We start from the raw sequence: 22,135 nt of genomic DNA, 5'->3' as shown, positions 1-22,135 counted from the left end.
TTGTTGACATTGAACAACGTTTAAAAAACTAACTAATGCCTCGTTAGTGGAGAGAGTAAAATATCAGCAGCACATCGGCTTTTTCTAAAACCATACCGTCGATCACAAATTTACCGATGATGGTAAAAAAAGATATAATTTGGTGAGCAATTAATGAATTCTAGGATCTTGCCAGTAATGGAGAGCAGTGACTCTGGTCTGTAGTTACTAACTACTGAACGGCTCTTGTTGTGTACTGGAACACCGTCTACCTTCTTTCATAAGGAGGGTCACAGTCCTTGAGTTAGGCAGAGTTGGAGCCAACAGGTCAGCTGTGTAGTTCTCGTGGACAGACCTTATCTGGCCCCACAGCTTTGCTTGTGTCTAGCGTGTTAAGGAGATAGAGAACTTCAGCCTGATTTATAACCACTTCAGTCAACAATAGACACAGTGCTTGGGGCAAGATGTGGAGGCTGACGTTCAGGATCAGGGACCTGCATCTTGGCAGCAAAGTGGTTTGCCAGTAGATCAGCCTTCTCCTGATTGCTGGTCGCCACACTACTATCTTTGATTAGAGGCGGGATTGTGTCCTCAGATGCGTGTCCCTAAAGATCCTACACCAGGGACCACCAGACCTTGGAGCCAACCCTTCCAGGGGCAAGTTTTCTTAAAGTTTGGGATTCCCATCTGGATGTTGACCACTTTTGTGATTCTTTCATTGTTCGACCAGATTGTCTATGAATGTTTCTGTTGTGAACCGAGGGATGCCTCTCTCTCTCTGTCTCTGTCTCTCTCTCTCTCTCTCTCTCTCTCTCTCTCTCTCTCTCTCTGTCTCTGTCTCTGTCTCTCTCTCTCTCTCTCTCTCTCTCTCTCTCTCTCTCTCTCTCTCTCTCTCTCTCTCTCTCTCTCTCTCTCTCTCTCTCTCTCTCTCTCTCTCTCTCTCTCTCTCTCTCTCTCTCTCTCTCTCTCTCTCTCTCTCTCTCTCTCTCTCTCTCTCTCTGTCTCTCTGTCTCTCTGTCTCTCTCTAAGTCTCTCTGTCTCTCTCTCTCTCTCTCTCTCTCTCTCTCTCTCTCTCTCTCTCTCTCTCTCTCTCTCTCTCTCTCTCTCTCTCTCTCTCTCTCTCTCTGTCTCTCTGTCTCTCTGTCTCTCTGTCTCTCTGTCTCTGTCTCTCTGTCTCTCTGTCTCTCTGTCTCTCTCTCTCTCTCTCTCTCTCTCTCTCTCTCTCTCTCTCTCTCTCTCTCTCTCTCTCTCTCTCTCTCTCTCTCTCTCTCTCTCTGTCTCTGTCTCTCTGTCTCTCTCTCTGTCTCTCTGTCTCTCTGTCTCTCTGTCTCTGTCTGTCTGTCTCTCTCTCTCTCTCTCTCTCTCTCTCTCTCTCTCTCTCTCTCTCTCTCTCTCTCTGTCTCTCTGTCTCTCTGTCTCTCTGTCTCTCTGTCTCTCTGTCTCTGTCTCTCTGTCTCTCTGTCTCTCTGTCTCTCTCTCTCTCTCTCTCTCTCTCTCTCTCTCTCTCTCTCTCTCTCTCTCTCTGTCTGTCTGTCTGTCTGTCTCTCTCTCTCTCTCTCTCTCTCTCTCTCTCTCTCTCTCTCTCTCTCTCTCTCTCTCTCTCTCTCTCTCTGTCTCTGTCTCTCTGTCTCTCTCTCTCTCTCTGAGAGAGAGAGAGACAGAGAGAGACAGAGAGAGAGACTACATGCAGAGGTACTCACCTGAAGTCAGGATGCATGAAGTCGAAGCTCATAGTGTCAATAAGCCAGCCGGAGAAGGGAGTGAAGACCATACAGCCAATGTAACCCCACACTCTGTAAAGATCAATACTCTTATTACACCTGCCACTCATCAAACCGGGAATTACCAGGTATTATCATAGGTCTGGGTTACTGTTACCAGTATATTGACCACATGCCCCTTTATATTGACCACATGCCCCCTCTATATTGACCACATGCCCTCCTTACCACATGCCCCCTGAATATTGACCACATGCCCCTGTATATTGACCACATGCTCCTGTATATTGACCACATGCCCCAGTATATTGACCACATGCCCCTTTATATTGACCACATCCCCTCCTTACCACATGCCCCCTGAATATTGACCACATGCCCTCCTTACCACATGCCCCCTGAATATTGACCACATGCCCCTGTATATTAACCACATGACCCCTGTATATTGACCACATGCCCCTGTATATTAACCACATGCTCCTGTATATTAACCACATGACCCCTGTATATTGACCACATGCCCCCAGTATATTGACCACATGCCCCCTCTATATTGACCACATGCCCTCCTTACCACATGCCCCCTGAATATTGACCACATGCCCCTGTATATTGACCACATGCCACTGTATATTGACCACATGCCCCTGTATATTAACCACATGACCCCTGTATATTGACCACATGCCCCTGTATATTAACCACATGACCCCTGTATATTGACCACATGCCCCTGTATATTAACCACATGACCCCTGTATATTGACCACATGCCCCTGTATATTGACCACATGCCCCCTGTATATTGACCACATGCCCCTGTATATTGACCACATGCCCCTGTATATTGACCACATGCCCCCTGTATATTGACCACATGCCCCCTGTATATTGACCACATGCCCCCTCTATATTGACCACATGCCCCCTGTATATTGACCAGATGCCCCTGTATATTGACCACATGACCCCTGTATATTGACCACATGCCCCCTGTATATTGACCACATGCCCACTGTATATTGACCACATGCCCCAGTATATTGACCACATGACCCCTGTATATTGACCAGATGCCCCTGTATATTGACCACATGCCTCTGTATATTGACCACATGCCCCTGTATATTGACCACATGCCACCTGTATATTGACCACATGCCCCCTGTATATTGACCACATGCCCCCAGTATATTGACCACATGCCCCCTGTATATTGACCACATGCCCCTGTATATTGACCACATGCCCCCTGTATATTGACCACATGCCCACTGTATATTGACCACATGCCCCAGTATATTGACCACATGACCCCTGTATATTGACCACATGCCCCCAGTATATTGACCACATGCCCCCTGTATATTGACCACATGCCCCCTGTATATTGACCACATGACCCCTGTATATTGACCATATACCCCTTGTATATTGACCACCTGCCCCTGTATATTGACCACATGCCCCCTGTATATTGACCACATGCCACTGTATATTGACCACATGCCCCCTGTATATTGACCACATGACCCCTGTATATTGACCACATACCCCTTGTATATTGACCACCTGCCCCTGTATATTGACCACATGCCCCCTATATATTGACCACATGCCCCCTGTATATTGACCACATGGCACTGTATATTGACCACATGCCACTGTATATTGACCACATGCCACTGTATATTGACCACATGCCCCCTGTATATTGACCACATGCCCCTGTATATTGACCACATGCCCCTGTATATTGACCACATGCCCCAGTATATTGACCACATGCCCCTGTATATTGACCACATGCCCCAGTATATTGACCACATGCCCCTGTATATTGACCACATGCCCCAGTATATTGACCACGTGCCCCTGTATATTGACCACGTGCCCCTGTATATTGACCACATGCCCCAGTATATTGACCACATGCCCCTGTATATTGACCACATGCCCCTGTATATTGACCACATGCCCCTGTATATTGACCACATGCCCCTGTATATTGACCACATGCCCCTGTATATTGACCACATGCCCCTGTATATTGACCACATGCCCCTGTATATTGACCACATGCCCCTGTATATTGACCACATGCCCCCTGTATATTAACCACATGCCCCTGTATATTGACCACATATATTGGTACATATATGAGCCCCTGAGTACATATATGAACCGTTGAGTACATATATGAGCCCCCTGATTACATATGTGAGCCCCTGAGTACATATATGAGTCCCTGAGTACAAATATGAGCCCCCTGAGTATATATATGAGCCCCTGAATGCATATGAGCTCCTGAGTACATATATAAGCCCCTGAGTACATATATGAGCCCCTGAGTACATATATGAGTCCCTGAGTACTTATATGTGCCCCTGAGTACATATACGAGCCGCTGAGTACATATATGAGCCCCTGAGTACATATATGAGCCCCTGAGTACATATATGAGCCCCTGAATACATATATGAGTCCTTGAGTACATAAATGAGCAGAACGCCTTACCTCTGCAAGCCATAGTCGCCGCCGTGCTCTCTGAGCAAGGAGAGCGTGGCGCCCTCAAAGAGCGCGAAGCAAGCGTTGAGCGCCCCGTTGAGGATACTTCGCGCGAAGAGGTAGGTCCAGAAGCTGAGGTTCTCGGCGCCGATGAAGGCGTCGTGGTGGGGTTCGCAGAGCCCCGGCACCTCCACTTCGCAGCCGCTGCGCCACCACGCGTCCTCCTTGGTCTCCGCCACGCTGCCATTGACCGTCCGGTTGAGGCCGGAGGTGTTGTAGTCCACCAGGATCTCCGGAAGGAGGTCCTCGGCGCCCTTAGAGAGCGGGACGAGCGGCACGTTGTCCGGGCAGAAGAGCGGGTGTTGTGTCGTCACGGCCATCAGGGAGAAGTTCTTGGCCTTCAGTATGCAGGTTATATTGACCGTCGCCATGGGCGCCGCGTACCCGATATTGATCTGTGGCAGAGTACATGAACTTCCTGCAGTCTAAAGTGTATATTTATTGTTCTTAAAAGTATAATTCTTTGTTCTTAAAAGCCTGTTCTTAAAAATATAATCCTTTGGCATAAGCAACAACGTTGAACCAGGCACTTCACCTATCATGGTAGTCGCTGCAGAAATACTGACACGATGAGCATAAGGCCTATACATGGTAGTGATGATTCAGGCATATATACCAATATGGTGACTCAGGCATATTCCAGGATATTAATGATGATTTTGGCATAACACGGTCATGATGATACAGGCTGAATATACCAACTCATGATGATGATACAGGCTGAATATACCAACTCATGAAGATACAGGCTGAATATACCAACTCATGATGATACAGACTGAATACACCAACTCATGATGATACAGACTGAATATACCAACTCATGATGATACAGAGTATATACCAACTCATGATGATACAGAGTATATACAATCTCATGATGATACAGAGTATATACCAACTCATGATGATACAGAGTATATACCAACTCATGATGATACAGAGTATATACAATCTCATGATGATACAGAGTATATACCAACTCATGATGATACAGAGTATATACCAACTCATGATGATACAGAGTATATACCAACTCATGATGATACAGAGTATATACCAACTCATGATGATACAGAGTATATACCAACTCATGATGATACAGAGTATATACCAACTCATGATGATACAGGCTAAATATACCAATTCATGATGATACAGGCTGAATATACCAACTCAAGATGATGATACAGACTGAATATACCTACTGATGATGATACAGGCTGAATACACCAACTCATGATGATACAGACTGAACATGCCAACATATGATGATGATACAGACTGAACATACCAACTCATGATGATACAGAGTATATACCAACTCATGATGATACAGAGTATATACCAACTCATGATGATACAGGCTAAATATACCAATTCATGATGATACAGGCTGAATATACCAACTCAAGATGATGATACAGACTGAATATACCTACTGATGATGATACAGGCTGAATACACCAACTCATGATGATACAGAGTATATACCAACTCATGATGATGATACAGGCTGAATATACCAACTCATGATGATACAGACTGAACATACCAACATATGATGATGATACAGACTGAACATACCAACTCATGATGATACAGGCTGAATATACTAACATGGTTAATGCCGTCCATGGAGGTCTGGTACTCATCATAAAAGTCACAGCCAGTTTGGTTGGTGATAACGATGAATTGAAGATACTTAGCATCAACGTACTTGCCCGTCTCCTCCTTGGGCAACACGTTGGCCAGCTTGTGGATCTCTGCAATCATCTCAGACAGTTAATAGGACGTAATTACGGTGGTTTGGATCAGCCTGTCCTCTAAACTAATATATATATATGTGTTTTTCTAACACACATATATATATATATATATATATATATATATATATATATATATATATATATATATATATATATATATATATATATATATATGTTTTTTTTTACATATTTGGCAGTTCGTTAGAAATGCGATGGTGTTAGTTGGAATTGAAGCGTATTAAAATTTACTTTTCAATCATGGCGGCTTTTGTTTACATTGGAAAGGTTATGAGGTTTGTTTATGATAATAATAACTATGGGTTGTGGGGTTTACAAGGTCGTAGACTGTTTACTGTAAACGCAGCCGCTATGATGGACAGGTTTCGTCAGCGGCATGAGGTGTGACAAGAGTATGAGGTGCAACAATATAGCATAAAACATAACAAATATAACCAATAAGAAGAGAGATATAACAAAAGAACATATTATACAACAAGATCAAATGAGAAGCCACACTCATACGAGGTAGAGGAGAAAGTATGAGGTATGAGGCGTGTATGAGGTATGAGGCAGCGGGGGAGGACGTACCTGGTCCACTGGGGTGCTCTGAGACGTGGTGGTCGGTGATGAGTGTGAGGGCCACCCCAGGGGGGATGGGCACCTGGGGGATGATGAGTAACAGCAGTGACATCATCCCTGTCATGGTCACCACCCCTGAGAAGAACAGCTGCAACGATGGTGGTTGGGTTGTTAGTGGTGGTGGTGGTGGTGGTGGTGATGGTGGTGGTAGTGGTGGTGGTGATGGTGAAGGATAGTGGTGATGGCGGTGGTGGTGAAGGGTAGTGGTGGTTGGGTTGTTAGTGGTGGTGGTGGTGGTGATGAGGAGTGGTGTTGGAAATTATCCAACATTTATACATCATTTTAGTATAATAATACATCCTTACTGTATTAACAACAGTAATTACTAGTCTTACTTATTCGTAGAATTAATCCAGTTAATGAGGTATTGTGAAGCCATTTTTGTCGGAGTGTTCCTAGTGTGAGTGACGCCGGAGGCAGCGACGGGCTTAAACATAAATTCTCTCCACATTTAGTTGTATCTTAATACAGTCCAGTTAATTACTTTCCTTTATTAAGGATAATCGTTTATCTAGTTTGTTTTATTTAAATAGCATATTACTGCTTACTGAACTCGCTCATTTAGGTGAATTAACAACTACAGTGGGAAATATTGCAATGTAAAATAATTTGATACAATATTCCTTCCTTTCATATACTGCAGTCTTAATAAGCTGACTTGCATTGTGCAAAAATATTTTGCATTTTAATACATTTATTAGTGACATCAGAACTTGTCACGATTCCTTACTTCCCTAATTAATTACAAGTAAGTAAAATCATTTACGCTCGAGAATACTTTGGGAGCGTTCTGCGCATGCGTATCCCAGCCAGGGAGGGAGGCGACGCCATTCCCACTCGCGGCGCCATATTAGCAGCATGCAAGAGAGAAACGCCATTGGAAGGAACTTGCGTAGTGTCATTTAATTCGCTCCCACAATCCCGAGAGCAGTGCCAAGTTATTTAGGCACAGCACGGCAGTGTCCACGAACTACTTAACTCTCCAGCCATTAATTAACGTCTGAGCAGCAGCACTGCAGGACGGAGACCTGGAATCCTTCCCTCCATCAATAGACACTTGGTCCGGCAACTATAATTATTCTATTTGTGTACATATAACATTTATATAGTTGTTGTTAGGCTGAGAAATTATCGTCAAAATCCAGTCCGTGTACTCTCTACCCGTATTCCGTAGTTTATATAGGAATATATATTGCCATGATAGCTGTAGAAGATTTCAGCAGTGATAGATATATCCTTTAGCAAGAATTCCGTATATATAGGAGGTACCTGTAGTTACTTAAGTAGAAGAGTTCTACAATGTAATTACCTTCCAGCCCCCGGGTCCACGTCAGTTAATGTTAACTAACAAATATGATTTGTTAGTTAACATTTAACTAATCAAATCAACCTTAATGATTTCCTCACGAGATTAATTATACTAATCACTTTGAATTACTATATACTATTCAATATTACAGGAGTATATCGAGGTACATTTTTCTCTAATAATTATTCTTATAAACCATTTAATATGTGTTACACTTTTATTTAATTCAGTGATGAACCAGCACTGAAATCATGCTTGGGATATATTAATCTTATCGCCTGTAACCCCGCATTTTGGGTGAGGGATTTGACTGATAATACAGTCACCTTAATAGTCAATGCATTATTAACTAAGAATATCCATAGGACACTAGTTCTTGGAGTAAAATATCATACCAACTTGCTCTCTCACAAGACAGCACATATATGACTTATTGTTTACAGTCACTATTTCTCATATAAATAAGTACATATGTGACATTCCAAGCCATCATTTTTTTCAAGGCACATACTTTTTCTCTCAATTTTATTAAACAATAGAGATTTTATACAAAATTTGACAATATCCTGAGTTACTTTACAATTTATTTAAATATTTTAGTTTTGTTTTATTATTTTTATAAAACTATAATATCATTATAGGTATAGGTTCAGCACTAATTGTAATATCTTAACATAGTAAGAAGGTTAGGTTAGGTTGTGGTTTTCCATTCAGCTTTTCAAGGCAAACTCTAATATTCACAATAAATTAGTATGTCACATATGCACTTATTCATAAGCAAGATATTGACTATAAGCAAGTGCGAGAACGGGTTGCACCACTTGCTCTACCCTGTTCTCCACTTTTTCTCTAAAAGTGGAGGTCCTTCGTAAGCTGTCGAAAATAGAATTCATTTGAATGACTTACATGAGTCAAGTTTTACCACACCCTATAATCTGGATCTCCCTATTATCTGGGTTTCCCTATAATCTGGGTCTCCCTATAATCTGGATCTCCCTATAATCTGGGTCTCCCTATAATCTGGTTGTCCCTATAATCTGGATCTCCCTATAATCTGGGTCTCCCTATAATCTGGTTGTCCCTATAATCTGGATCTCCCTATAATCTGGATCTCCCTATAATCTGGTTGTCCCTATAATCTGGATCTCCCTATAATCTGGGTCTCCCTATAATCTGGATCTTCCTATAATCTGGGTGTCCCTATAATCGGGATTGCCCTATAATCAGGATCTCCCTATAATCTGGGTCTCCCTATAATCTGGATTTCCGTATAATTTGGGTCTCCCTATAATCTTGGTCTCCCTATGATCTGGGTCTCCCTATAATCTGGATCTCCATATAATCTGGGTCTCCCTATAATCTGGGTCTCCCTATAATCTAGGGGTTTGATAGACCTTAATAACCCTACACAGAATGATAGGCCTGTAGGCGAACCTTTCCCTATAAAAAGAAGGTGAAGTTCCTCAGACTTACCATAAAGTAAGTTTAAAGGAAACTCAAACTTACTTTCCTGACTTACCTTAAAGTTGCCTAACTTGTCGGCGACAGCGCCTGCTACAGGGGGTCCCATGATGGCCACCAGGGGCGTGATGGCCAGCAGGACCCCTGCCTTGTCCGCCCCGAACCCCAGGGACTGAAGGTGGACTGCTAGGTACGGGTACAGTGTGGTGTTTGCTGGGGGGGAGAGAGAGAGAGGGGAGGAGGTTAGTAATGTGGGGTATAGCTTGCTGGTTACACTAGGGGGGGGGGACTAGGAAAGATTATTTGTACTAGGGGGTGTATTGGGGGAAGCTGAATGTTTTGTTCATATACATACTATAGCAATTGGGGAATTAAAACTTATAATAGTAGTCATATATAATCCACCGCCAAATGACTGAAGACCCATACAGGAATATGATAGAAACAACATGGTCACCATTAATATAATAGAGAGAGCAGCTTTTGTTGCTAGCAGGAATGGATCTGGACTACTAATTATGGGAGACTTCAACCATGGGAAGATAGATTTGGAGAACAGAGACCCACATGGAAGACCAGATACATGGAGAGCTAAGCTGCTGGACGTGGCAACAAGAAACTTTCTAAGCCAGCACATCAAAGAACCAACAAGAATGAGAGGAGAAGATGAACCAGCAATGCTTGATCTGATATTTACCCTAAATGAGTGGGATATAAGGGAAGTTAAGATGGAAGCGCCCTTGGGAATGAGTGACCACAGTGTATTGAACTTTGAGTACCTGGTAGAGCTAGGAATTATCTCCCCCACATAAGGACTAGAAAACAAGAGGCTGGCGTATCGAAAGGAAAATTATGAGATGAGAAAATTCCTAAGAGAAATACCATGAGACAGAACCCAGATCTAAGTCCATACAAGACATGATGGACTATGTCACCCAAAAGTGTCAGGAGGCAGTAAGCAGATACATCCCAGCCCGACAGGAAAAATCCGAGAAGCAAAAGAAGAATCCATGGTATAATAGGGCCATGTATGGAAGCAAAGGGACTGAACAAAAGGGCGTGGAGGAACTTCCGGAATAACAGAAAACCAGAAAGCAGAGAGAGATACCAGAGAACCAGGAATGAGTATGTTAGTGTGAGAAGAGCAGCTGAGAAAAATTATGAAAATGATATAGCGAGAACCAAAGCTACTCCACAGTCACATCAGGAGGAAAACAACAGTGAAAGAACAGGTGATGAAACTTAGAATGGGCGAGGACAGGTATACAGAGAACGACAAAGAGGTGTGTGAGGAACTCAACAAGAGGTTCCAGGAGGTCTTTACAATAGAACAAGGAGAGGTCACTGTGCTAGGAGAGGTGGCAGTAAACCAGGCGGCCTTGGAAGGGTTCGAAATTACCCGAGATGAGGTCAAGAGGCACCTGTTGAATCTTGACGTGAGAAAGGCTGTTGGTCCAGACGGGATCTCGCCATGGGTACTGAAAGAGTGTGCAGAGGCACTTTGCTTGCCACTCTCCGTAGTGTATAGTAGGTCACTGGAGACGGGAGACCTACCAGAAATATGGAAGACGGCTAATGTGGTCCCAATATACAAAAAGGGCGACAGGCAAGAGGCACTGAACTACAGGCCAGTGTCCTTGACTTGTATACTATGCAAGGTGATGGAGAAGATCGTGAGAAAAAACCTGGTAACACATCTGGAGAGAAGGGACTTCGTGACAACCCATCAACATGGGTTCAGGGAGGGTAAATCTTGCCTTACAGGTTTGATAGAATTCTACGATCAGGTGACAAAGATTAAACAAGAAAGAGAAGGGTGGGCGGACTGCATTTTCTTGGACTGTCGGAAAGCCTTTGACACAGTACCCCCATAAAAGGCTGATGCATAAGCTGGAGAAACAGGCAGGAGTAACTGGTAAGGCGCTCCAGTGGATAAGGGATTACCTAAGCAATAGGAAGCAGAGAGTTACAGTGAGGGGTGAGACCTCAGACTGGCGTGATGTCACCAGGATATGAATGTAAGGAATCATTCAGAACTATATATACCACATATGTCAGACCAATCCTGGAGTATGCAGCTCCAGCATAGATTCCATATTTAGTAAAGCATAAGACTAAACTGGAAAAGATTCAAAGGTTTGCCACCAAACTAGTACCCGAACAGAGAGGTATGAGCTACGAAGAGAGAGACTACGGGAATTAAACCTCACGTCGCTGAAAGGTAGAAGAGTTAGGGTGTACAGATTCCTGAGCCTACTGGACTCTATCATATCTACATTTGAAACTGTGTATGGAGTCAGCCTCCACCACATCACTTCCTAATGCATTCCACCTGTTAACTACTCTGACACTGAAAAAGTTCTTTCTAACGTCCCTGTGGGTCATTTGGGTACTCAGTTTCCACCTGTGTCCACTTGTTCGCGTCCTACCAGTGTTAAACAGTTTATCCTTATCTACCCTGTAAATTCCTCTGAGAATTTTGTAGGTAGTGATCATGTTTCCCCCTTACTCACCTGCCTTCCAGTGTTGTGAGGTTCAGTTCCAGTACACTTTCCTCGTAGCTCATCCCTCTCAGCTCGGGGACTGGCCAGCTGGCATACTACTGAACCTTTTCTAACTTTGTTTTGTGTTTGACTAGATGTGGACTCCAGGCTGGAGCCGCATATTCCAGGATTGGTCTGACATATGTGGTATAAAAGGTTCTGAATGATTCCTTACACAAGTTTCTGAAGTCAGTTCTTATGTACGCCAGCCTTGCATACGCCGCTGATGTTATTCTTTTGATGTGGGCTTCAGGAGACAGGTCTAGTGTGATATCAACCCCCAGATCTTTCTCTCTTCCTGACTCCTGAAGGCTTTCCTCTCCCAGCTGGTACCTTGTGTTTGGCCTCCTGCTCCCTACGCCTATCTTCATCACTTTGCACTTGCTCGAGTTAAACTCCGGTAGCCATTTCTTGGACCATTCCTTCAGTCTGTTTTGGTCATCCAGTAGCCTCAAGCTGTCCTCCTCTGTCTTAATCCTTCTCATAATTTCAGCAACTTCAGCAAACATTGAGAGGAATGAGTCTATACCCTCTGGAAGATCATTTTCGTGTATCAGAAACAGGATAGGTCCGAGTACAGAGCCCTGTGGGACTCCACTGGTGACATCACACCAGTCTGAGGTCTCACCCCTCACAGTAACTCTCTGCTTCCTGTTGTCTAGGTACTCCCTAATCCATTGGAACATCCTTCCACTTACTCCAGCTTGTTTCTGCAACTTATTCAACAGTCTCTTATGGACGAATTTGTTAAACGCTTTCTGACAGTCTAAGAAAATGCAGTCTACCCAGCCTTTTCTTTCTTGCTTAATGTTTGTTGCTTGGACATAGTATTCTATTAAACCTGTGAGACACGACTTGCCATCCCTGAACCCTTGCTGGTGGTGTTAGGAAGTCCCTTCTCTCCAGTTGTGTGTGTGTGTGTGTGTGTGTGTGTGTGTGTGTGTGTGTGTGTGTGTGTGTGTGTGTGTGTGTGTGTGTGTGTGTGTGTGTATGACCCACACAGCACTATCCTCCTTCACAGGTGTGTGTGACACAGTTGTCATCATACACACACACACAAGACAGACATACAGCAGTATACAACATTGTGAAACCCGTGAGGACATGTAGCGAGAGTGAGGGCCACACTGGACAGTCAGGATGTCTCCACTTCAACTCACTTACAACTAATAACCTTTTGGAGCAGATATTACACTGACCTAGTACAAGAAATAATATAATATATATATATATATATATATATATATATATATATATATATATATATATATATATATATATATATATTTATATATATATATATATATTTTTTTTTTTTTTACAAGTTTGCGCCTTACAAGTTTGTAGAAATTCCAAATCCAAGTGAGCCTTCTTAACTGCGAAATCCACTTTTTCTATTCTTCTGCATAACGTAACTATAGGTCTTCCGTATCGTTTTAATAAAATATTTATGATCGATGTTCCCTTCGGGAATCTTAATTTTAAGATGAATAGGAAAACCAGGGATATACTGAACATCTTGTTTCAGATTCTTTACTTTAAAATTTTTCTACATTTTTACATTTTTTAATGACTACAAATCTACATTTTTTGTAGATTTGTAGTCATTATATAAATATTTGTTATAGTGTTTAGTATCTATGTGTTAGGTATCAAGTTTCACTTGTGATCACTTCACGTAAGTTTAATAGAATGGTTTGTTTTAGTAGTTATAAAATTCATCTTGTAGTTTAATGGATTTTTAAATTAGCTTTAATATATGTGACAGTTAATAAGTTTTATTTGTATTGATCACTTTAAGTGCGCTTAAGTGTTTTGTTTTTTAAGCATTTTCCTTTCTTTGATAGGCAATTATATTCAGTATGAGTTCTTTGTTTACCAGCTATTTGATTGTGATTTCTGTTTTTTCTTTTAGATCTGATGATGAATACGAGAAGTATTCGAAACGTTATGTTTTTTAAAGTAAAGAATCTGAAACAAGATGTTCAGTATATCCCTGGTTTTCCTATTCATCTTAAAATTAAGATTCCCGAAGGGAACATCGATCATAAATATATATATATATATATATATATATATATATATATATATATATATATATATATATATATATATATATGTCGTACCTAGTAGCCAGAACGCACTTCTCAGCCTACTATGCAGGGCCCGATTTGCCTAATAAGCCAAGTTTTACTGAATTAATATATTTTCTCTATTTTTTTTCTTATGAAATGATAAAGCTACCCATTTCATTAAGTATGAGGTCAATTTTTTTTTATTGGAGGTAAAATTAACGTAGATATATGACCGAACCTAACCGACCCTACCTAACCTAACCTAACCTATCTTTATAGGTTAGGTTAGGTTAGGTAGCCGAAAACGTTAGGTTAGGTTAGGTTAGGTAGGTTAGGTAGACGAAAAACAATTAATTCATGAAAACTTGGCTTATTAGGCAAATCAGGCCTTGCATAGTAGGATGAGAAGTGCGTTCTGGCTATTAGGTACGACATATATATATATAAAGATGAATGGTTCTATTTACCGCTAGGTGAACAGGGATCATCAGGGTGAAAGAAACTCTGCCCATTTGTTTCCGCCGGGGATCAAACCCGGCCCCTTAGGACTACGAATCCCGAGCGCTATCCACTCAGCCGTCAAGCCCCCCACAAGTCTACTCCGTATTGAGCATATACAGATATAGAGTATATCTATCTATATACTAGTAGCATATACAGTATGTCCAAAGCGCTATAACACCATGTAGGGGGGGGGGAAGGTTACACGTGCGGGGGTTGGCTAGGCCAGTGTGTGTGCTTGTCTAGGCCAAGGCCAAATACTGGTTATATCAGCCTCCTTGCTCACCAACCCGCTCCCAGGCGCCTTAGCTACGATAACCCAGAAAAAAGCTGTTTGTCCAGTGAGTGTTGAGGAACAGGTAGTTAATCTTAACTTTAACACAACAACACCACACTTATTCACACTTTAATCCTATATACAAGGTATATAAGACTGAAGGCTTCAGTCTTATATCTGCCGATCATCTTTAAAACAGCTTACGAATCCTATAAGATACCTATATATATCCCCAGCTTTCTATATAAGCATATATTTATATATCAACTTGGACAGAGGCAGACTAGACGGGGTCAGTTTTTCTGCGGTTGTACAGTATTTTGGTCACGTGGTCGGAGGCCAGTTAGGAGAGTCATTAACGAGCCATCAGGCAGTTGTCGTGGAGGTGAGAGAGCGGCCACGACAGCCTGGTGGACCGCCAGTCTTGCCCATTACACGCAAGGAGGTGGTCATGGATCTGGCGGGTTACTGTATAGGACCTGGTGTATAGGACCTGGTGTATAGGACCTACTGTATAGGAGCTGCTGTATAGGACCTGCTGTATAGGACCTGGTGTATAGGACCTACTGTATAGGAGCTACTGTATAGGACCTGGTGTATAGGACCTGCTGTATAGGACCTGGTGTATAGGACCTACTGTATAGGAGCTACTGTATAGGACCTACTATTCGTTTGCCTTTTTCGGGTAGAATGTAGACACAGTAGTCGCTTCTGTATATATTTATTGAGTGAGGCAAACAGGTGTATAACTGGCCAGCCGAGGTCCACCTACTCTGGGTCTGTGAGGATAACTGAGGCTGCTGGGAGCATGCCTGATGCTCCTCTGTCTGGCATGACGTCAGAGGCCTACTCGCCTGTGATTGGTTACATTTCAACTGACAGAATTTGAGTATAACACCGCTCGGACACGCTACCAAGTCGACGTCCCTTGTCGACAAGCTCTGGCTAGCTATATAGTTACAACGATACTGAAAGGACCTCGGTGGCATACAATAATGGCTTACATGTGAAATTTGCATAATAAAACATTGAAAGAAGATCAGGTGTGCGTAATACAAACAACTCGGCATATATGCACCAAAAAAAAAATTCATCATAATAGGTGAAAATCATGGTAACAATGCTTTGATTAAATCAGAGTATTAAGAACATGTGTATGTCTACTGATCAGATATGAACAATACAACTCAAGGTATTGCCTAAACAAAATTATTAACATGTGTCAATGGCATGTGCTTGAAAACCATACAAAATTAAACAATTATTACATTAATGGAACAAAGTTCTGACCTAACAACCACAATTGAATTTCAAGATAGATAATTTTTTTTTTCTCTTTTTTTTTTCTGAAATAATACAATATATTTACAAGACCAATGTACAATATATATAATGTGCAATATATTTACAAGCATATACAAGACCTGGATCAAGAAGACTAACATCTGCGTGATAGCAGTCAGGATTCACTGGCCTCAATGTGGTTGCTAGAACAATAATAACTCTTATGACAAGCACTGTAAAAATACAAATGGTAGTAGACTTAACAATGGCATCTAATTCATAACAAAATAAAGTTGAGAAAAACTATACATTATATATAATGGTAATAATAAGACACATGTGGTAGAAATACTGCAATTGAGTTTTTTTTTTTTTTTTTTTTTTTTTTTTTCAAAACAAACAGAATAACTACAGAGTGCATTCAATTATAAATTCTGCGGATATCTACACCTAGCTCATCCAGAGCACTATACAACTCTGGCTCTGACTGAAGGTCCGGAACAGATGAAACTTCATGTGACAAACTATCATCTTGAGAGATATCCTCGTTAACATCTAGCCAATGGACGTGTGGTGAGTGCACGGTTGAAACGAGAGGTCTAGATCTAAGATTATAATTGCTAGTATGGGGTTGCTGAACATCAAGTGGTCTGTCAACCACAGAAGGTGGTGTCCGAGTAGGACTATCTGTCTGGGTAAGTTCATTGTCATCTTCCTCATCAGTCTCGTCAACAGTCATTTTAGCTAACTTCATGTGGTCTAAATGTTCATTTATATACTCTCCTGTTAACAAGTTCTTAAGTCTGTATTTGTTACCTTTAATAAGCTCGATTACCTTATATGGACCCAAAAATTTCTTAGTTAACTTGTACATAGGACCAGACCTGTGTTGGTTAAGTATCATTACTACAGATCCAATAGTTATTTTATTGGGTTTAGCTCGTGCATTCCTTGCTAGAGTGAACTCGGCTGTTGCTTTGGACAGTTGTTCTCGTATTTTCTTGAATACTAATTGCATTTGTCTACGCTTCACTTGAACAAAATCATCTACGTTATATAAGGGAGTAGGAGGTACGTTAATCAATTCATTAGGGAGGATCTTATCTGTACCATAAAGAATAGCGTGAGGTGTGTCACCAGTAGAAACATTAATTGAAGAATTTATAGCACACTGAATTAAGGGTATAAAATCATCCCAATTGTTGTTATCAAAATTCAACGTGACTCTCAAGGCATCTAACACTTTCCTGTTAGTACGTTCAGCTAGTCCATTACTTGCCGGATGGTAAGGCATAATGCTACATTTTTTGATGTTATATAAATCACACAAGCTAGTTAGAATACTATTACTGAATTCCGGACCATTATCTGAAAGGATTACTTTAGGCATACTATATCTACAAATTATTTGGTCATGGAATGCGCTGGCTATGGTTTCTGCTGTTTTGTTCGGGATAGGAACTAGTTCGCAAAACCGTGAAAAATTATCGACCATTACAAGCAAATGTTTGTTCCCTTTCTCTGTTTCCGCAAAATTTGTCAATAAATCCATCGATATTCGTTCCCAAGGAGCTTTAGTTGCTGGGTACACCTGAATTGGATTAGGTCCTGAAACATGTCCCTTGTGCTGTAAACAAGTTAAACATCTGTCAACATAATGAGCAATCTCCTTAGCCATTTTTGGCCAAAAATATTTCAATCGACCTTGTTGGAGTGTACGATCCTTTCCTGGATGTGCACTTGCAGGAGCATCATGGATAATTTTTAACACAGTTGGTACCAAGACAGCTGGAACAACTAACTGACAACATTTCCTCGGGGCTGTCCCTAGCTTTACTACTCTACACAGTAAATTGTCCAACATAACTAGTTCTTTCAATGGTACTGGTGGTTTATGAATCGGGCGAGTGTCTTGCTTAGTCAAAAATTTAATGACGGGTGCCCATATGGGGTCTTGTCTTTGTTCCGTTTCTACTACTGTAGCATCTAATGCTGGGTAATTTAACTGAATCGCAGCTACGTGTCGAGAAAACGCATCAGCTACAACATTTTGCTTTCCTGGAATATATCCAAATGTGGGATTGAATTCTTGAATTGTGAGCAAATATCTAGCAAACTTTCCAACTGGATTCTTATTTTTGAACAAGGGAATTAATGGTTGGTGATCTGTAAGAACATGAACTGGGTAATTATAAATTGTATCCTTGAAATGTTTAAGTGCCCAAACAACTGCCAAGGCTTCTCGTTCTGTTGCACTATAATTTTTCTCTTCTTTAGATAAAGTACGGCTAGCATAAGCTATTGCGTGATCTCTGTGACCTTCTGTTTGAAGTAATGCAGCACCTAAACCTATGTCACTAGCATCTGTAACCAACGTAAAAGGTTTAGAAAAATCTGGGTACCTAAGGACAGGTGACGAAATCAAGGCTGCTTTGAGTTTTTTGAATGACTGATCCTGGGCCTCTCCCCAAACAAAGGGTTCATCTTTTCTTTGCAACTTGTAAAGCGGAGCGGCTATAATAGAGAATCCAGCAATAAATGAACGATAAAATCCTACAAGACCTGTGAACTGTCTTACGGCCTCTGCGGTACGAGGTGTTGGAAAATCACGGGCAGCAATAATTTTTGATTCATTCAATGTAATACCTGAAGGTGTAACTGTATGACCTAGGAAATTAATCTTTTGCTTTAAAAATGAACATTTTGCAAGCTTTATTTTTAAATTAGCTTCAGCGAGCTTTGCAAGTACTTTTTCAAGGTTCTGGAAATGAGTCTGAACATCTTGCGACATGATTATGAGATCATCAAGGTAAACTAGAAGCGTACTTCCTATCAATCTACGAAATAGATTTGTCATGAGCCGTGAAAAGGTTATTGGACTACTACGCAAACCAAACGGCATTCTTTTGAAATGAAAATGACCATTGGGAGTACTAAAGGCTGTCAATTGTTTACTTTCCTCATCAAGGGGGATTTGCCAGAATCCCTGCAACAAATCTAACGTTGAGAATACTTTGTTTCGACCAATACTTTGCAACAAATCATTGAGAACTGGAAGTGGGAAACGATCAGGTATTGTTACTCTGTTAAGCTTGCGATAATCGATTACAGGTCTCCAAGTCCCATCTCGCTTTGGTACAAGAATCAATGGAGCGTTCCATGGCGAATTACTCGATTCAATTACATCACTCTGTAACATTTCTTCTACAAGTCTATCTGCTTCTGCTCTCTGAGAATGGGGAAGACGGTAAGCTGGTACATAAATAGGCGTAGTTCCTTGTTCAAGGGGAATTTTATGTGTAATAAGAGGAGTGAGACCTAATTTTTCTCCTGGTAGAGCAACAACAGCTCTATTCTTGTTCAAAATTTTCAAAAGCTGAGCCACAGAGTCAGGAAAATCAGTAGGACTGAGGTGTTGCGCTTGCACCTCTGGCTGAGATCCCTGTTCTCCTGGTGTGAGTGTACAAACAGTATGATCCATGGAGACATCATCCACAACTCGCACCGGTAACGAGTAATGGGCAAAATCTACAACATGGGTACCAGACTGGAGATGGATATCGGCATTACTTGTGTTCGCGATAAAAAGTGAGACAGTACCATCCTGCACTGTGTGCCAGGAGGGTTCAACAAATGTACCATTCACTTTACATGTTTCACTTTCCGCAATCACATCCGACAACTCAGGCACTCCCTGAACCTTAACTCTTATTCTGGTGAGAGAATGAGGGTGTAGCACAGTGTCAGTAGCCGTGGAACCACTGACTTCAGAGATGGAAGCTGCCAGGCGAGCGAGACAACGAGAATCCGTTAGGGCGTCCCCTTCCAGAAAGTCCCGATACTCATTCTCCTTAACAACTGCACAACTACTATGCTTCAATCGAGTGCCTGTTTTCTCGGGTATGCTACCACGACAATGATCTGACAAACCTACGCTTGCAAGGCGGGTGTCAACAAAATTAACGTAATCTGATTGAAGATTGAACTCGTGGCCCTGTCGATACATGCTACACAAGGGTATGACATGGTCTTTGATACTTATGTTCCAACGATGGGGAAACAATGCAATATTTTCATCAATCATGGTGTACAGACCTAAGAGAATGTCTCCAGGAAAATGAATAATGTCAACAACTAAACATGTTATAGACAATGTGACATCATTGAACTTGAGTGGGAGGTCAATTTCACCCTGAACTTTTACTTTATTTCCTGAAATACCACTTAGAAAAGGTATGTGTGACTGTTTTAAAATAGTAGGGTGCTTACTTTCAATGTCTCTAAGAGCTGAGGGCTTGACAATATTAATTTTTGCACCTGAGTCAAGAAAAACTTTTAAAACTCTACCATGTACAATGGCTGATACAAGGGGACCATCACTTGAGACTGGACAAGATACTATTTTTGACTTATGTTGTCTGGGATATCTGCGTCTTGTTTGTGTCAAATTTACTGTGGATCCGTCAACATCTACAACTGGTTTAGAGTCAGTGTCCTCCTCTGTCAAGTGTCCAAATCTATTTTGGGTAGCTACTGAATACACAGGGAGGGCACTAGGATTGGCTAGCTTGAATTGGTTAGCGGATGGCCTTGGGGGTTTCCCGACGACATGGAGTGAACATTCTGAGCTCCAGCATTCTGTGACTGAGCATTATAATTTGAAGTTGCATTATAGCTGGGCTGGGAGTTGTAATTACGAGAGTTCTGATAATGTCTTGGACGCTGTGAGCCTCGCCAAGACTGACCATGGGAGTTACGAGGTGGAGATGTCCTTTGCCTGGCTCTACAATCCGCAGTGTGGTGACCAACTTGTTTATGGTACGTGCAATATGGAAGCCTAGAATGATTAGATTGATGAGGGGGCCGAGAGAATTGTCTAGGAGGTGATGATCTAGGGGCGGACCAACAGTCCCTTGCAAGGTGGTTACTCTTACCACAATGCCAACATGAGGGAGTGGATGGTTGTGGACTATGGCGTTTCGGCATTTTATGAGGCGGCGAATTTGACTGGGGGCTACGAGCATGGGTACGCTTCTGCGACCAAGAGTTTTGAGAATTTGTGGGAGGATGCTGAGAACTTGTAACTACATTTACAGCATCAGAGGGTGGCAACAGTTGAGCACTTCGGGGAGCTAGTTTATCTGCGGCATTGTTAATAGCCTCAAATACTTCACCAATTTCATGTTTAACACCAAAATTTTGTTGCTCAACGATTGGTTTTGTATGCTCGGGGGCAAAATGCATTAAAGTACCAAATGCTATCATTTTGGCCATAGCCTCAGGGGACAGATTATTGTCTTTATCTAACCAAGTTGAATTATTCATAGCAGAAACTAAGGCATACAGATACTGATCGAGACGGCTAGTAAACGCATTAAACGATTCACCAGGCTGCATGGTGGCATTGGCAATTTTCTTGACTAACCTATATGGGTCAAGGTCTCCTTTATTAACAAAGCGACGGCGAAAGAAATCCTTAAATTCAGGCCAAGACTGAAGGCTAACAATGGCTTTCTCATCAACAACAAAACGTGCATCACCTTTGGTTGTGTCCACGGCTGACCGTGCAATTGCTAAGTATTCGGCATCAGTAGGCTTAGAAAAACGTGCAACTGTTTTCGCTTCAACCTTACTAAACCATGATTCTAATAAACGCGATTCCCCAGCAAAAAGAGGAATAGCCATTTCCTGAGCTGATCTCTGGCCATTGGGACGAGCAACTGTTCCCATTGATTCTGAAGGGGTTTCAACAGTGGTAGGCATTGTCACAGCCGTGGAAGTAATATTTGAACGCAGATTATAATTAAGTGCACCTGGCATCAGAAATAGTATACACAAAAATAAACACAAAAAATATCAACTTGGCTAAAGTAAAAATGGCAGAAATAAAATTATTAAATTGGGCTAGGCAAGAAAATAATTAAGAACAAGCAAATTGTAAACTAAATTTAGCAATCTTTCATAAAAAAAATGACTGGAATTAGATGTATGTAAATTAATTAAACC

General features: G+C 41.7%; 1 protein-coding gene across 1 annotated transcript in view; it reads right to left on the bottom strand.

Annotated features, from left to right (window-relative positions):
* The window catches only part of LOC123758411 (major facilitator superfamily domain-containing protein 6), a 56,575-nt gene that overhangs the window by 7,329 nt on the left and 27,111 nt on the right, over positions 1-22,135 (bottom strand). Inside the window, exons 2-6 of the mRNA XM_069322785.1 lie at positions 9,508-9,662; positions 6,629-6,767; positions 5,892-6,037; positions 4,221-4,666; positions 1,680-1,772 (exon numbers count right to left, since the gene is read on the bottom strand). Of these exons, the coding sequence (XP_069178886.1) occupies positions 1,680-1,772; positions 4,221-4,666; positions 5,892-6,037; positions 6,629-6,767; positions 9,508-9,662 (979 nt within the window). The remainder of the gene's footprint in view (positions 1-1,679; positions 1,773-4,220; positions 4,667-5,891; positions 6,038-6,628; positions 6,768-9,507; positions 9,663-22,135) is intronic.

The sequence above is a fragment of the Procambarus clarkii genome, chromosome 11, assembly GCF_040958095.1.
Source record: "Procambarus clarkii isolate CNS0578487 chromosome 11, FALCON_Pclarkii_2.0, whole genome shotgun sequence".
Classification (NCBI taxonomy): Eukaryota; Metazoa; Arthropoda; class Malacostraca; order Decapoda; family Cambaridae; genus Procambarus; species Procambarus clarkii.
This window is presented reverse-complemented; position numbering and strand designations above follow the sequence as displayed.